We start from the raw sequence: 18,484 nt of genomic DNA, 5'->3' as shown, positions 1-18,484 counted from the left end.
GAATTTACCAGTGTGAGATATCCTTGTTTCTTACCCTGGACAGGCCTATCCACTTTACCAGTGTGAGATATCCTTTTTTCTTACCGCGGACAGGCGTATCCACGACTTTACCAGTGTGAGAAATCCTTTTTTCTTACTCTGGACAGGCGTATCCACGACTTTACCAGTGGGAGATATCCTTTTTTCTTACCCTGGACAGATTTATCCACGACTTTACCAGTGTGAGATATCCTTGTCTCACTTTAGGGTTTAGAATGGGGATCCCCTTTTCATAACAATGGTTAATGACGTAAACAATACAATGACGTCATGTCAACAATCATCCACGACTTTACCAGTGTGAGATATCCTTTTTTCTTCCCCTGGACAGGCGTATCCACGACTTTACCAGTGTGAGATATACTTTTTTCTTACCCTGGACAGGCCTATCCACGAATTTACCAGTGTGAGATATCCTTGTTTCTTACCCTGGACAGGCCTATCCACGAATTTACCAGTGTGAGATATCCTTGTTTCTTACCCTGGACAGGCCTATCCACGAATTTACCAGTGTGAGATATCCTTGTTTCTTACCCTGGACAGGCCTATCCACGAATTTACCAGTGTGAGATATCCTTGTTTCTTACCCTGGACAGGCCTATCCACGAATTTACCAGTGTGAGATATCCTTGTTTCTTACCCTGGACAGGCCTATCCACGAATTTACCAGTGTGAGATATCCTTGTTTCTTACCCTGGACAGGCCTATCCACTTTACCAGTGTGAGATATCCTTTTTTCTTGCCCTGGACAGGCGTATCCACGTCTTTACCAGTGTGAGATATCCTTTTTTCTTGCCCTGGACAGGCGTATCCACGTCTTTACCAGTGTGAGATATCCTTTTTTCTTGCCCTGGACAGGCGTATCCACGTCTTTACCAGTGTGAGATATCCTTTTTTCTTGCCCTGGACAGGCGTATCCACGTCTTTACCAGTGTGAGATATCCTTTTTTCTTGCCCTGGACAGGCGTATCCACGTCTTTACCAGTGTGAGATATCCTTTTTTCTTGCCCTGGACAGGCGTATCCACGTCTTTACCAGTGTGAGATATCCTTTTTTCTTGCCCTGGACAGGCGTATCCACGTCTTTACCAGTGTGAGAAATCCTTTTTTCTTACTCTGGACAGGCGTATCCACGACTTTACCAGTGTCAGATATCCTTTTTTCTTCCCCTGGACAGGCGTATCCACGACTTTACCAGTGTCAGATATCCTTTTTTCTTCCCCTGGACAGGCGTATCCACGACTTTACCAGTGTCAGATATCCTTTTTTCTTACCCTGGAAAGGCGTATCCACGACTTTACCAGTGTGAGAAATCCTTTTTTCTTACTCTGGACAGGCGTATCCACGACTTTACCAGTGGGAGATATCCTTTTTTCTTACCCTGGACAGATTTATCCACGACTTTACCAGTGTGAGATATTCTTTTTTCTTACCCTGGACAGGCGTATCCACGACTTTACCAGGGTGAGATATCCTTTTTTCTTACCCTGGACAGCCCTATCCACGACTTTACCAGTGTGAGATATCCTTTTTTCTTGCCCTGGACAGGCGTATCCACGTCTTTACCAGTGTGAGATATCCTTTTTTCTTGCCCTGGACAGGCGTATCCACGTCTTTACCAGTGTGAGAAATCCTTTTTTCTTACCCTGGACAGGCGTATCCACGACTATACCAGTGTGAGATATCCTTTTTTCTTACCGTGGACAGGCCTATCCACGACTTTACCAGTGTGAGATATCCTTGTCTCACTTTAGGGTTTAGAATGGGGATCCCCTTTTCATAACAATGGTTAATGACGTAAACAATACAATGACGTCATGTCAACAATCCATCAACATCACGTCAACCCTGAATTTATCCTGTAATGTTAATATTACTTTATGCATATGATACACAATGGGTGAACAGGGTAAGAGAAAAAGAATCATTCACCTCCTTGAGGGTGAGATAGGGGAATCTCAACCCTCGGGGGTGGGGAAAGATCCTTAAGCTGCCGAACACTGGCAAGAACACTGGCAAGGCGTTGTGTTTGGCAACTTTCAGAATCTCCCCCCTGGGGGTTGAGATTCCTCTATCACACCCCAAGAGAGGAAAGATTCTATTAATCTGTTGATAACTATAAAGTATGGTAGTAAGGTCCGACTCAGAGTTGGGCTTCACAGAGACAATAAATAGATTGAGTGTATTGGCTTGGCTGGAGGATTTTATAGCTACTAAGGCCATGATAGTAATTTATTCATGAGAATACAGTAGTTTTTGTTATTCAGTGGACAATCTCTCTTGTTACTTGATTAACCCATTAGGAAGTACACTGTATATATATTATTACGATATTTCCTGATATTTTTGGTGATATTATCATAATGGGATATTGTTGGTGTGGGTATTGTGTTATTAGCCAAATTACTCTTAGTCTTGTTAGCTTGAAAACGAATAAAACAAAATTGTATCTGTTGACATTATAAAATGTATTGCAATCCTGAATAATTTTAATCAGCTCCTGTCAAGCTTGCCGAGCTTTTAGACTTGATTGCCAGCTTGTAGGTAGGGACCACCTGTTTTCCTGGCTGATAATGAACTATGTGTATAAAGCATTGTAAGTTTTACCTATGTTTAATTAAAACAAAGACATTTCCATATCATTTTTCGTGTTAAATCATAAAAGTATACAATGAGTCATACCAATATGTCTGAAAAAATGTATTTAAAAAGAAGCTGAGACGACTAGGTGATCCAATTATTTTCGTTTTTTTCTGTTGGAATGTTTGAGTCCATAATGCTAAAAACGAATACTGCACAGACCACTAACTTGCATTAGTGCCACCAGAACTGAAGTACAGCCAAAAATGGATCAATAATTCTGTGTGCGGATGTAATACAACATCGCCACTGCCAAAACTGTAATGGCAGACTCTAGGATATAGACGACCTAGCCAGCCTCGTACCGTATGTGTATCTCTTCGTAGGCCTTTTTGTCATCGTCGTTTTTCAGCCTCTGAATCGGTCGTACATGGAAAGGCCCGTGACTTTATTGCTGTCGCAAGAACCCAGGTTAGTTAGAATGGACCTGTCATCGGGTCGCCGGTGTCTACCTATAGGTGGCAGCACTGCCTATTGTTATCGTGGTATATGATACATATACCGGACTTCTGATGTTATAGTGTTGTCGACTTCGAACTTCTGTGTTTTGACAATAATTGGATTGCCTCCTTTAAATTTCTGTCCCCTATTCCACCACACCGCAAAATTTTAATGATTTAACAGATGAAGGGTCCTATACTTCTGAAATTAGCCCTTAGAACAAAGAGAATGATTTTGGTACACTTTTTAAAGTGGCTCGGCACATCTTTCTCAATATTTAATTGCCAAAGATATTTCTGCATCATGTCGGTTGGTGTTATATACCTTGCATGATATAGACTTTTCATAACTAGGAATAGTTCCAATTTCACATATTTAGAAGAACAAATTCTAATTATTACATTTTAATGTACATAAATACCTCTTCCTACTTTCCAAATACTTGTATATCTACATTAGTATACCTGGTACATGTGATGAAATTTTCAGGTAGTCTGTATATTAAGGAATGTCTGTGATATAATTGTGTTGTAGTTATCAAAGATAATTTGATCGCCGCAAGAGTTGAAATTCTAGCTTTTGGAAATTTTTCAGTTTTGATTCTTCAAATTTTGTACAAAGATTTTGAGAAATGATACATTTTCCTTGCCTATTTACTATGTTTTGAGGGGAAACATGACAGAAAATAATAATCATATTGTTTGGCCTTAACAGAAAATAAACAAAAAAAATCCGCGGTGTAAGAAATTCTACTTGCCAGATATAAGGACGTGTGACCTTATGACAGTATAATACACCTACAGGTAGAGGTGGCCCATACTATATATATACACGTCGACAGACATGTCCTCAGGCTTGTGATACATCTCCTCCACACCCACCTAGGCCACAGATGAAGGTTACAAACATGCTCTAAAGTGTTATTAGAGTTATTTCAGAGATAAGAACTAACGCTGAACGTTATCTTTTTACAAATGATGTTACACAACTAATTCCAGTAACATGAAAACAACATAGGATGTCTATTTTTTCTGCCATGATTAAATTTGAGCCCCTGTAGATCTAAATGTGTGATTTAGCAGCTTTTAAACAAACAATGATAACATGTAGATCCACTTGACTCATTCACTCCTGAAATTTCATAATGAACTATTCCAACCATTGAATTGGAAGAGTTCAAATGTGTCTTTAGGGGGTTAAAGGGACATCACGTGAAAAGGCGATTATTTTTTAATGAATGTATGTATTGTATGCACTTCCACTTATGTTACCACGCTATCCCCATATTCATAGTCCGTTCCAAATGTCCAGTTTGACCACTTGAATTGTTCGGGAAAGCCCTGCTAAAAATAGCGCCAACACAAGTGGTGCGAGCGAGATGAAACAGTTTCCAAAGGGGCCCCCAGAGAGGGGCCGCCAGGCAACTGCAACTTCTTACCGCACTATGAAACCAAGTTATATGATTTCTAGGTCCGTATTCAAACTTATTGAACAGTGTAATATATTCATCATTAGAAATTAATTGCACACTTGCCAATATTCAGAATTTAAATTTATTTAGCTTTAAACATAAATGTGTTGCCAATAAAATTACACAAGTTTTTACAATTTATCACAGCCTTCTTCCGTCATACATGTACAATTAAATGTCAACAATGATAATAGGCATAAACATAAAGTAGATATATTTAAATATATATTGAATTTAGTACCGGAATGTGGCCGGTACAGATGGTACGGGGCTAAACACCTTCCCTACACCAAGGGACAAACCTTTCTGATTTTTTTTTTATATGTTGCCGGGGCAGAGGAGGCCAGGTATTCATATTAGTACTAATTTAAATCTTGCATGTAAAAACAAAAATAATCGTTTAATTCAGCAATATAATTAAATCATACCATTTTATTGAACCCGGTAATATTATAAATTATGTAAATCCACGGACTTCGATAACACGTATCTCGGTGACCCAGAAAATACGCCGTGGGCCATCACAACAGTTATCCCTTGGAGGGCCTCATGGAAAAATCAAACTAACCAGTCACTTATCCCTTCCTTTCGCATAAACCACTGTATAATTATAGAAACACAAAGTAAACTCTCTCCAATACATGCCCATTAACATATTAAACTAAGTTCATCTGTGTTCAAACTCAGACAAAGATACTAGCGAGCTTAATAGTTTTAGATATTTATTCATAACATAAACAGCGCTAGCATTTCTGTCGATTCCATTTCAGCTTAACCGGCTATCCGGAAGAATACATGCACCGTACTAACTGCTACGGCAGTTATTTTCTCCTTTGAATACTGCCCACCTGCAATAATGATTCCGTAACGTACTCCTTGTGCTATCTTTTGACCATTTGGCAACTTTTCGTTTCGTAGCTGACACGGTACAACACTTTTCTTTCGCTTACTTCACACGGCCAGTCATTTTGTTTACAAAGAAATGGTGTGCTATGCGCATGCGCTAGTAGAGGGAAATCCCTGAACAAAACGTTGGTCAGACAGGTAGAAATACCGATGATTTCCTTAGATTTAATCATTTTTATGAATCTATTTCAGCCAAATCCGATTGTTATTTTCCATAAGGAGTCTCACTTGATATGTTTATGTAGTATTTGAAAAAAAGACAAAAAATAAAGTTACTTCACCGTGATGCCCCTTTAATGAGTTAAAGGAACACAAGATGCTGAATGATGATCTATACTATTTATAACGTAGAGTAAAACCTGGCAAAACCTAACATACTAAAGGACCAGTACAGTAAAACCTGGCAAAACCTAACATAGTAAAGGACCAGTACTGTAAAACCTGGCAAAACCTAACATAGTAAAGGACCAGTACTGTAAAACGGGGGAAAACCTAACATACTAAAGGACCAGTACTGTAAAACCTGGGAAAACCTAACATACTAAAGGACCAGTACAGTAAAACCTGGCAAACCCTAACATACTAAAGGACCAGTACAGTAAAACCTGGCAAAAACTAACATAGTAAAGGACCAGTACTGTAAAACCTGGCAAAACCTAACATAGTAAATGACCAGTACAGTAAAACCTGGCAAAACCTAACATAGTAAAGGACCCGTACAGTAAAACCTGGCAAAACCTAACATACTAAAGGACCAGTACTGTAAAACCTGGGAAAACCTAACATACTAAAGGACCAGTACAGTAAAACCTGGTAAAACCCAACATACTAAAGGACCAGTACTGTAAAACCTGGCAAAACCTAACATAGTAAATGACCAGTACAGTAAAACCTGGCAAAACCTAACATACTAAAGGACCAGTACAGTAAAACCTGGCAAGACCTAACATAGTAAAGGACCAGTACAGTAAAACCTGGCAAAACCTAACATAGTAAAGGACCAGTACTGTAAAACCTGGTAAAACCTAACCTACTAAAGGACCAGTACTGTAAAACCTGGCAAAACATAACATAGTAAAGGACCAGTACTGTAAAACCTGGTAAAACCTAACCTACTAAAGGACCAGTACTGTAAAACCTGGCAAACCCTAACATACTAAAGGACCAGTACAGTAAAACCTGGTAAAACCCAACATACTAAAGGACCAGTACTGTAAAACCTGGCAAAACATAACATAGTAAAGGACCAGTACTGTAAAACCTGGCAAAACCTAACATAGTAAAGGACCAGTACTGTAAAACGGGGGAAAACCTAACATACTAAAGGACCAGTACTGTAAAACCTGGCAAAACATAACATAGTAAAGGACCAGTACTGTAAAACCTGGTAAAACCTAACCTACTAAAGGACCAGTACTGTAAAACCTGGCAAAACCTAACATAGTAAAGGACCCGTACAGTAAAACCTGGCAAAACCTAACATACTAAAGGACCGGTACAGTAAAACCTGGCAAAACCTAACATACTAAAGGACCAGTAGAGTAAAACCTGGCAAAACCTAACATACTAAAGGACCAGTACAGTAAAATGGCAATTTCTTGGAAAATATTTGTTAACACATCAATAATGATTGATTAATGAAGAGATTTTGATTTATCTTATAGTGAAAGACAACGTAGGGATATATTTATATTTCATACAGTGAATCAAAGGTAGCACTTGGTTGTAGTTGATGGCTGAAAATGTAGCTAGGGGGTTTGGGGGAGGCTGGACGGCACTTATCACACTGTGAATCTTTAAAAGGAAGCACTTCCTTGTAACTAATGGTTAGCATTATGTAAAAGAAAAAAGAAAAAAATAGAGGGGGAAATGACTTGGGAGGCACTCAGAAAAAAACACCTGTTTGGAATGTGGAAGGACTTAATGGTCTGTATTCAGGTTCTGGTTCTGCTGTTCTGTAAAAGTTAAAATAATACTGACAAACAGGAAAAAGTGATAGAATTTTAAGGTGAGCTTTTTATCTACAGAGACCCAGGCATAATGTTGTTGTTTTTGTTTGTGCATTTGCCAAAAAATGCTAGATTTGATGTTAAACAGACATAAAAATTGGTTAGCCTTATACACAGACTGTAGGGACAGCTGCTCATTTATCTAGTCAAGGGAGGTAACTGTTTGCCCGAGGAGATTAGACAGTACCATTAATACAGGCACTCCTCCAGACAAGACATTCCATCCCGATAGCCTTAAGTCCTGTACAGCCTCTATCTCCACTGTTATAATATTTATAGGGAAGTTTTATATCGGCAGTGTTTACCATCTCACCATATCCTGAATATGAAGGGCTGGCTCAGAACCTGTGTTGACTGACACCCTGTGTACTCTGACACATATTTTTCTATCTGTGTTGAAGATGGAGGACATAATCTTATCCTGTGTTAAGTGATACCGGTTACATAATCATTCTTACTATTTGTGGGTGTGTTTTTATGGAGGTTGGAATCTTATCCTTTGTTGAGTGTTACAAGATACACAATCTTTCTATTTTGTGTTGAAGATGCAGAATGGCTGGTTCTGAACCTGTTTCGAGTGGCACATCTTCCTAATTATTTGTGTAAAAGATGGAGACCAGAATTTTACCCTGTGTTAGTGACACCTGTTATGCAATGTTTCGGACTTACCTGTGTTGGAGATACCTATATCTGGTTCAGAATCTGCCTTGAGTAGTACACTGCAGTATGACATTCATTTCTAATTATTTGTGATACAGACCATAGTCTTAGCTGTGTTAACCAAAACTTGTTACACAATTTTCCGGACTATTTTGTGTTGAAGTTACTGTGGCTGGATCTGAACCTGGTGTTAGTGATACCTGTTTACTCTGACCATGATCTTTATATTTGTGTTGATGATGGAGGGCTGAACCTGAGGTTATTGACACCTGTGTATTCCGACACAAATTTTTCGAACAATATCAATATCAAAATCAGCTAGAAGTGTACTGAATGCCTCCTGTGTGTTACATATATTACGTTTCTTAAACATTCCTGTAGATAAACATTTAATTGATGTGGATGTTTGTTGGAATCATGGGATCAACTCACAGCGGTCTTCTACATCACTTTGCCAGGATAACACGCACCCCCTGTCACAATTACAGGTCAAAGTAGAATAGGGAGCTGGTCTGTTAGTGGCAGATATAGAAACCTATTCAGACTTGTTACGTTCGGTGTTTAGGAGGGAGGGGGCTTCTTGCTGCGGTCTAATGTGTCAATGGTGGTTTTCAAACTGTAATTTCATTTCTAGAAAAATAATGTTTCTAAAGAAAGTGTGACTGATGGAAGGGCTTTGTTGCATGAAGGGGGTTTGTTACATGAAGGGTGTTTGTTACATGAAGGGGGTTTGAGGGGGTTTGTTACATGAAGGGGGTTTGAGGGGGTTTGTTACATGAAGCTGCTTGAAACACTTCCAGAATCTGGCATTAGATAATTACATGGCTGTAGCTGTTACTAGGACGTAAAGCACAACTAAACCAAACAAAGCAGTTGATAGAAAAAAAGTAAACAGATGTAAAGATAAAGTGTCTGCCAAAATAGGACACTTGCATGGTTTCAGTAGTACATAATACATACCGATATGTAATAAAATGTATGTATGATGTTTGCTAATGAGGTGTGGTATATACCAATTTATCATATGAATACCGTGTTATGCAGTGTCATAAAGCCATCACATATATTATGTTTATGTAACGTGTGTAATTATCACTCCGGAAATGACGTCACAATAGGAACAATCAATGTGACTCACGTCATTGTGAAGCGGACAACATTTTCATCCTTTCAGAGGCGGCTAAGTGCAGAAGATTCATTTTAGAACACAATTATACAGTTAACTTTGTGTTATATGATTAAAAACATTCTGTCATTCGTTTCCCTCATATAAGGGAATATGCCAGAGGCTCGCAATAATCCAAAACTTGTATCATAAATCTAATATGAAGGGAAACTTTTGACAGATCCTCTATATATTGAGACCACACCGATCCCGCCATCTTCAATCCCAGCAGAAGGTAGCTGGATAGTAATTCAATAGGGCTGTTGACATAGCTTAAAACTTAACATCAAATATTTGTCCCCCAAAAACACCAGAACTATAGCTTGTTCTTCAGAAACAAATTCTGACTTACAGGTTTCACTTTATGTAACTGAATAACCTCATTGGCTGGTAACAATTGCTTGGTGATTCCTGCGTTCTGATTGGCTAGTTGCTGATTTCATGTCCTGTTACAGACGAACCTACCACGCAGGCAGCAGTTCTGACCAGTACAGCGACTCGGACCAGAGCTTCGGCCAGACTGACCATGACTTTAAGGGTCGACGGGACGAAGGAGACGGTGCCAGTAATGACAAAAGCCCACTTCCTAGTGCCCGCTTTAACCCCGCCCACCCGAGCAACACACAAACCGGTATCTCTAAGAGCCGCTCGTCCGATTACATCTCTGGTGAGTCAATGTTTGTAGATGTTTCTTCCGTAATAGTGGTCGGGTGGCGCAGTGGATAGTGCACTAGGATTTCACTGCATCCTCCAGGTACCGGGTAAGGGTACAAATCCTCTATCAAACCTGGTATGGAGTTCACTGCATCCTCCAGGTACCGGGTAAGGGTACAAATCCTCAATCAAACCTTGTGTGGAGTTCACCTGTCTGCCCATGTCAATTTTGTCTGAGCACTCCAATGTCCTCTTACAATAAGACTGTTTGGTAAACAATATTTAGTCAACAAGAGGGATTATTATACCTTGTTCAAATTTGTTTCATAATTATTGTAAAATAAATAAAGAATTGTTATTTTACCTCTTTGGAAGCTGGAGCAATCTTTTTTCCTTGGTTAATGACTTTTCTGAAAGCTATGTTTGTTTTGTCCTTAACCAGTATGATAACTTGACGAGGGAAATTGTATGATCCATCTTTATCCAAGGATAGCAGTGCCGTTTTACATATGAATCCATTTGATCTTTTTTTAGCCAAGGATAGCAGTTCTGCTTTATATACGAGTTCATTTGATCTATTTTTAGCCAAGGATGGCGGTTCTGCTTTATATACGAGTTCATTTGATCTATTTTTAGCCAAGGATAGCGGTTCTGATAGTAGCAACCTGACACTGGTTGACCAGAGTCGTGAAATCCTTAACGAATATCAGGGACTGTCGGTCACCATCAACAAAACCCGGACTGAGCTACTCAAACTTCAGGATCTGCTGCTGAGTGGGGAACCACCAGACGGAGAGGAAAGTGGAGGACGAGAAGTGGCCACATCGTCTTCTCCGGAGGAACAGATAGTAAGTCGGCAGAGTAATAAATCGGTAGTATGAACCATTGTTAGATTTTGGTCAGATTTCTGTTACTTTAATTTTACTTACTTTTCCACTCGTCCCCGGTGGGGCATAAGGAATCAACAATATGCCACCACCTACCTCTGTCCATGGCATTGAACTGAGCTTGGCCAATAGAATATCCCATTTCTTCTAATTCTGATGCTATTGTCCTCCTCCCTGATGTTCTCGTTCTGGCTCCTTTTCTCTTGCCAGGTGGTGTCCAGTGTGAAGCCACTTTGGTAATTCTGGTTTGTGTCATTCTCAGAACATGCCCAAGCCATCTCATACGTCGTTGTTTAATCTCGACAGCAATGCCTTTCATTTTACCTTTCCTCAGTAGGTCGGATTTATCAGTATCAGCCAAAATATATTGCATCTTTAACTCATTCACCCCTGAAATTTCATACTGAACTATTCCAACCTTTGAATTTGAAGAGTTCAAATGTGTCTTCGGGGGTGAATGAGTTAAGGGCATCAGGTTGTATGTATTCTGCAACTCTTCAGTGATTCAAGTCCAAATTTTCATTGTATTTTCCTCAGATAATCATGAAAAGTCAGCTCATCCAGGCGACAGAGGTTTGTAAAGATCTCAGGGAGGAGCTCTCCATGACCAAGGATGAGTGTATGCAGCTTCAGGGCACAAAGGTAAACGTGTACAGATTCAGGGCACAAAGGTAAACATGTACAGATTCAGGGTACCAAGGTTATCATGTACAGGTTCAGGGTGTCAAAGTGAACATGTACAGATTCAGGGCACTAAAATTTATATGTACAGATTCAGGGCACCAAACTTAACATGTACAGGTTCAGGTTCAGGTTGTCAAAGTGAACATGTACAGATTCAGGGCACAGATACAGGACACCAAATTTAACATGTACAGATCCAGGGCACCAAATCTAACTTGTATAGATCCAGGGCACCAAATCTAACATGTACAGATTCAGGGCACTAAAGTGAACATGTATAATTAAAGAGCATAAAGTTAACATGTACATATTCAGGGCATAGATACAGGGCACCAAATTTAACATGTACAGATTCAGGGCACCAAAGTGAACATGTATAATTAAAGAGCATAAAGTTAACATGTACAGATTCAGGGCATCACACTTAACATGAACCAGATTCGGGGCATAAACTCAAATAACGGAAGTAAACAGATTCAGTGCATTTAAAAACTAAGGACACAAATCAAATTTGTAAGGTTTCAGGATACAAAACTCAGATTTATGCAAAATATCTTTGCTTAACCCTTTCACCCCTAGGATTTTGATGAATGTCTAGATATATGTTTTAATTTGTTTCCATTTAAAAATGGCTGATAAAAATTTGTTTTATTTTCAATGGTTTAACCATTTTGTATGCAAGTAAAACACATTTTTGGTGTTTTAAGTTAAGGTACATAAATCTTTATATACATGTTTGTATTTTTCAGGCTGGCCTAAATCACAGACTTATAGAACAAGAGGAACGCATTTCACAACTCAATTCTGAGGTTTTACGAGCTGACTTCGAATATCAGCGTTTTGAGTCAGAAATTGTAAGTTTATGTTCTAGTTGGACATCGACTAATATTACCTCTTGAGTTGAGATTTTTCTGTCTCTCTGCCACTTTGTGTTGCGATCCCCAATCTCACCTAAATGGGTAACAGCTCCATACTCTCTTGCGTGATTTGTCACTTTTCTGGTTTACAGACGGAAATGAAGCGAGCGTTGCGAGACAAAGACAAACTGATTGTAGATTTAAAGGTAAGTTGTGTTGTTGTAGATTTAAAGGTAAGTGTTGTTGTAGATTTAAAGGTAAGTTGTGTTGTTGTAGATTTAAAGGTAAATTGTGTTGTTGTAGATTTAAAGGTAAGTTGTGTTGTTGATACAAAGGAACTGCATTACTCCAGGCTCACATTGTAGACATGGGTTCAACACTGGTATCATCATCAAATTTATCTTGGACACCAATCTTTGATTTCACACAGAATTACTCTAATGATCATGCGGAAAATAAGTGTTAAATTACCTGTGTTAAAGTTTGCTGTTTTTAGATTGTGAAGATTCATTAATATTCACATCGGCACTTTTGACAGTGTGAACAAATCTCCATGTATTAACTCATTCACCCCTGATATTTCATAATGAACTATTCCAACCTTTGAATTGGAAGAGTTCCAATGTGCCTTTAGGGGTGAATGAGTTAACAAGAGTTCAAAATGATGGTGTAGTTACTCTGGTGAAATTGTCAGTAGTCTAATATTGTGTGTACGTTTGGAAATAAAATCTAAAAGGCTATTGGATAAGATGCCTACAGATGATTCATTCTGTTAGGGTATATTTTTTTTAAAGAAAAGAAATTATGTCCGGGTTTTTGCCAGGTGTTTATAGGGTCTGGTACAGGGACCCAATACCAATTGTAAAATGACCCTGCATTTTCCCAATTTCAGTCTTTATTTTCCCAATTTGGTTAAAAAAACATATTTATACAAATTTCCAGTCATGATATGTACAACGTTCAAGGTATTACCGTCCATGAAGGAGCATTCAAAATACATAAATAACAAAAATGAAAATTGATGTGTTCATTTAATGCTATACATTTTACTCTAAGAAACAGCTATAGGAAAACTTTTGCTAATCACATTGCAGTTTTTTTTTCTCTCCTAAACTTATGATATTTTCCCAAACCTGTACATGTGGGAACACCAATGATATTTCCCATTTTTGCCAAATGCGAATATTTTCCCAATTTCTGCTTATGGTCACTTTCCCAAAATTGCTGACAAAATCCCTGTTTAAAGAAAAACCTTTATTTCTGTCTGGTTTACTCTGATAGATGTGAAGTATGTAGTTTTGTCTTGGTTCATCCAATGGCTGATCAACTTAATTCTTGCATTGCAGAAGGACATGACGAGAAGGGACAAACACATTGACCATTTACAGAATGAAGTCCAGTTACAGATTCAGGAAAAAGAGAATGCCACACGTTCACTGAAGATGCAGATATCTGACCTCCATGACCGGCTCAAGGTCGTAGGTCAAACAGGGGTGGGTATCTTCAGCGAGTCAAATTAGCGTCGGGTTTAGAAAATCTCTTTTAAGAATAACTTGATTTCAACAAAAATGTACCATTCTTTAGAATTTTGGCTTTTACCTAAATGGGACAGACTTTCCACAGAGTAACTGACTCCCCACCCCAATTATTTAATTTTCAGAAAAGTCTGGAAATAATGGGGGTATTTCAACCTACTGTGATGTTTGACTGTAAGCAGGTTTTATAATGTTTATAACGATTATGACATCATATTTTGAAGACTCGAAACTGTGTTGAATTAATCATGTATTTGTGATGTCATTTCACAGGCCAGCCTTTCAGCGCGTGTGGCGTCGCAGGACAAACGTATGGCCCAGCTGGAAGGCAAGATTCTGACCTCGTCGGACGACGGAAGCAGTCATAGGAGCGATAACACCAGCTTTGTACGTAAAACCCATGTTAACACAGTAAGATAGCACCGGCTTTGTATGTAAAACCTATGTTCACACAGTAAGATAACACCAGCTTTGTACGTAAAACCTATGTTAACACAGTAAGATAGCACCGGCTTTGTATGTAAAACCTATGTTCACACATTAAGTGATTAGATTGCTATAATCATGTTAGTTTAGTTTGTACATAAAAACAAAATCCCTATATTCCTTAGTATTGTTACATATGAACAGCAGGGCCTATCAGGCCAAGTGGTTAAGGCATCTGACAGTCTACGATCACTAGCCCTCCACCACTGGGTTGCGGAGTCTGGGGCAGATGCCAGGTACTGGCCGCAGGTTGTGATTATGCTATGGTTTGTTTGTGTTTTACGTCCAGCAACTATGGTCATTTAAGGACATGCCAGGTTTTGGTGGTGGAGGAAAGCCGGAGTTCCCGGAAAAAAACACCGACCTACGGCCAGTACCTGGCGACTGCCCCACTTAGGTCTCAAACCTGTGACCCAGTGGTGGAGGGCTAGTGGTAGCAGAATGTTAGACGCCTTAACCACTTGGCCACCGCAGTCCCACTTGTGGTTATCCTCCGCCAACAAAGGTTGGAATGTCCTTAAATGACCAAAGGCTGGAATGTCCTTAAATGACCATAGCCTGGAATGTCCTTAAATGACCAAACGCTGGAATGTCCTTAAATGACCAAAGCCTGAAATGTCCTTAAATGACCAAACGCTGGAATGTCCTTAAATGACCAAAGTTGTTAACAGGATATAAAACACACAACAAACAAGATTCACATATTGTTGTTATTTTGACGAGAGGAACATGCTCCCTTAAATAACTTGACCTCTTTATTTGTTGATGATAAATGATGATAAATCGTTGTTGTGTTTCCAGGGGACGGGTGATGAACTTCAGGTGGTACGGGACTCGCTACATAACCTGCGTCTGAGCTTCAAGGGTACAGATCCCCAGCAGCACACGATAGACACACTGGAACAGAGCGTGTCGGCTCTCCTCGATAAAATCTCGATGTCCGCAACCTCCTCGGTCGGTGGAGGGGACGCACAGGTAAATTCTTAAACTACATCCCAATACGATGTATATGTGAAAGTTCTGACAACTCGGTCATATGCTTGTGACCTTTTGCACTAGCAGTGGGCTTGTCAATGTCCACAAACTCCTTGTCAGGGACTCGCAGGTAAATTCTTTACTGATGTGAAAGGTCTGACAACTCTGTCTGCTCTAGCAACCGGCTTGCTACCCTCTAAATTCTTTGTTAAGAACATAATACAAGTGAAGTACCGTATTTATCTTACAATAATCCCATGCCTGGTAATAAGCCCATGCCTGGTAATAAGCCCACCCTTATCTATTGCAGCTCAGTAAAAATGCGAACAAATGCTATTTCATTGTATTATAATAAATAAAGCCCACCTTCCTAATTTAAGTTAGAAATTTTTGTATCGGCCTCTGGGCTTTTTTGAGGATAAATACTGTGTGAACTTTCTGATATTAAATGAAAGGTCACCTGAGTGCATTTAATTCTATTTTTTTGGTTGGAATTTTTGTCAAGCTCCAATTCTATCAAAGCAGCAATGAGGAAATATATGAGTTCTACACACATGTTCTAGTTACTGAATGAAATATTGTTTTGTATCTTTTTTATTTTAGACTAAGCTTTAGCTATAGAACATGTTCTGTTATTGAAACAATAAGTAACGGTTCAGATCACTTGAGCTACATAAGTGATTGTATTTATGGTGCAGTGTAAACAAGCTCTATTGTCACCATCTGTCCAGCAGAATTATGGCGTTATAAAGAGGTTCTGTGATACAATGAGGGGAACCCTTAAAAGAAAAGGAAAAGGGGGTCGCAGAATTTGTTGGCAGTAAATGAGATGGCGAATAAAATGATTGACGTTATATTTAGTTTTTTCTGTAAATGATGTCCTGGTCAACTGACAGCTATTTCTTATTGTTTTCTAGAGTGGTCATGACGTTACGTCACGGCGCCTGAACTTCGACTCTACGGGCGACGTTCGCCGATCCCCGATCACCTCCATTCCGGGTAGTCAGACTAGTGAGTGGCCCTGATCAGGCATATGTTGGACATAACTTATACATAACTGGGGCTTCCAAGCTTTCCTATTGACCTATTATATACTCTACACTATAGGATTGTCTCCCTTTACAGAATTTCTGAAATGATTGCCTGAATAACTCCTGAATAATTTTGTTTAGCAATATTTTCTAAACATTCAGTATCTATTAACCATTTCACCACTGTAGACCATAATAGCCTCATCCAAATGAATGTATGGTAGAGTCTACTCAAGTTACCTAGGGGTGAAAGGGTTAAATAAGAGTAAAGTTAAAGAAACTCCGGTCCCTAAACTGTCAGAATTCTTTCCAGTTGAATATGATCATTTGTGTGATGGTAAAGTGTGTCTGTTTGCAGGTTTTCCCTACAATCATCTAGACGGCGGTGGCCAGCCGACCACATCTACACCCATCAGCTCTAAGGAGTCCACAAAAGTATTATACTTCACCGATAAGCCCCTTAGTCCATTCTCCTACACCATACGTAAAAGGAAGGGATACTTCACCAATAAGTCCCTTAGTCCATTCTCCTACACCATACGAAAAAGTAGGTACACTTCACCGATAAGTCCCTTAGTCCATTCTCCTACACCATACGTAAAAGGTAGGTATACTTCACCAGTAAGTCCCTTAGTCCATTCTCCTACACCATACGTAAAAGGTAGGTACATAAGATAACAATTATGTCACTATCTTTTTTGAAATTGAGACCTGTGGTTTGTCATTACTTAACCTTAGTGGAGGAATAAGTTGAAAAAAGTATTTTTCATGGGGAAGGATAGCATATCTTGTGTCTTTTGAGATGTATCTGATAATTTTAACAAGAAGAAAATGCAGAAGTCTGCCCAACGGATTTCATTACTCGCTCACTGTGTAATGTAAAGTGTTGACTAACAAAGAGGAACTACTCATGGGTCTGAATTTCTTGGAAGTGTAGTAAACTTATTTTGTTCAGACAGGATTATCAAGAAAAGTTTCCAAATATCTGTTTTTACATTTGCTTGATTTCATGCGAGACCTATTGTCAGGGGCCGCAGTGGCTGAGTGGTTAGGCATCTAATTGTCTGAATCACTATAGCCCTCCACCACTGGGTCGCAGGTTCGAGGCCTATGTGGGGCAGTCCCCAGGTACTGGCCGTAGGTCGGTGGTTTTCCCTGGGAACTCAGGCTTTCCTCCACCACCAAAACCTAGCACATCCTTAATGACCATAGCTGTTAATAGGACATAAAATACAAACAAACAAACCAAACCAATTATTAATATTACGTAAAAAAATAATTTCTGCTACCTGCTCTTTCAGTCTCACCTTCTGGATGTGTGTTACCAAGACAATATTTGTGTCCTGTGATTATTTCATACCTTACAAAGGCACTTGTTGATATCTTAACATAACTGGATTAAATCATTGTAACCTCAAGTATAATTTGGTCTTTGTTTCACCCACAGATTAGGGGAGATCACTCTAAAAGATTTTAAAGCCATTTACGACAGACCAGGCAACTATAGGTACTCCTTCAAGGCGTTGGACCCAGAGTTTGGCACTGTCAAGGAGGAGGTAGGTCACTTGTGTTAAAGTATCTCCTTACACAGAACTGTAACAGCAGTTTATATTGGCTGAATAGTAGGTATCACATGTTTGCGAAAATGAAAGTTTCACTGTATCTGGATTTTACTTTTGGTCTTTTTACTTTCCAAGAAAGAAAATGTGATCACAAAAAAAAAAGTTTTAATCTTGAAATATTCAGCTACATACATTTACTATAAGGATTTTTGTAACAAAAAAAATATATGGCTTATGCCCACCAATTCATATCAGGTATCAAAATGTTCCCCGTTAAATAACCATTTTGTTTGATGATATAGATTGTTTTAGCTCAATGCCGGAATATTGTGTCCTCGCTCTAATGCTAGTGGCATGTGTGTTGTACTATTACAGGTAACCAATGATTTAGATATCATACCTGGCTGGGAAGGAAAAATAGTCGCCTGGATCACCGAGGACACGGGAACGTAGCACAGGAGAGTTGTCTCCCTTGACAATATT

At 39.1% G+C, this 18,484-nt stretch overlaps 1 protein-coding gene across 4 annotated transcripts in view; it reads left to right on the top strand.

The window, feature by feature from the left end:
* The window catches only part of LOC110462397 (dixin-like), a 49,791-nt gene extending 31,313 nt beyond the window's left edge, over nt 1-18,478 (top strand). For 3 of the 4 annotated variants that reach the window (XM_021516346.1, XM_021516348.1, XM_021516349.1), the window contains exons 6-17: nt 9,786-9,997; nt 10,621-10,832; nt 11,409-11,513; nt 12,305-12,409; nt 12,565-12,618; nt 13,759-13,905; nt 14,221-14,334; nt 15,235-15,408; nt 16,326-16,419; nt 16,798-16,930; nt 17,887-17,995; nt 18,377-18,478. In XM_021516346.1, the coding sequence (XP_021372021.1) occupies nt 9,786-9,997; nt 10,621-10,832; nt 11,409-11,513; nt 12,305-12,409; nt 12,565-12,618; nt 13,759-13,905; nt 14,221-14,334; nt 15,235-15,408; nt 16,326-16,419; nt 16,798-16,930; nt 17,887-17,995; nt 18,377-18,454 (1,537 nt within the window). In that variant the 3' untranslated portion in view covers nt 18,455-18,478. The remainder of the gene's footprint in view (nt 1-9,785; nt 9,998-10,620; nt 10,833-11,408; nt 11,514-12,304; nt 12,410-12,564; nt 12,619-13,758; nt 13,906-14,220; nt 14,335-15,234; nt 15,409-16,325; nt 16,420-16,797; nt 16,931-17,886; nt 17,996-18,376) is intronic. The other variant, XM_021516347.1, reaches the window with a different exon arrangement.
* The last annotated feature ends 6 nt before the right edge of the window (nt 18,479-18,484 follow it).

Source organism: Mizuhopecten yessoensis, unplaced genomic scaffold, assembly GCF_002113885.1.
Source record: "Mizuhopecten yessoensis strain PY_sf001 unplaced genomic scaffold, ASM211388v2 scaffold10781, whole genome shotgun sequence".
NCBI classification, from domain to species: Eukaryota; Metazoa; Mollusca; class Bivalvia; order Pectinida; family Pectinidae; genus Mizuhopecten; species Mizuhopecten yessoensis.
This window is presented reverse-complemented; position numbering and strand designations above follow the sequence as displayed.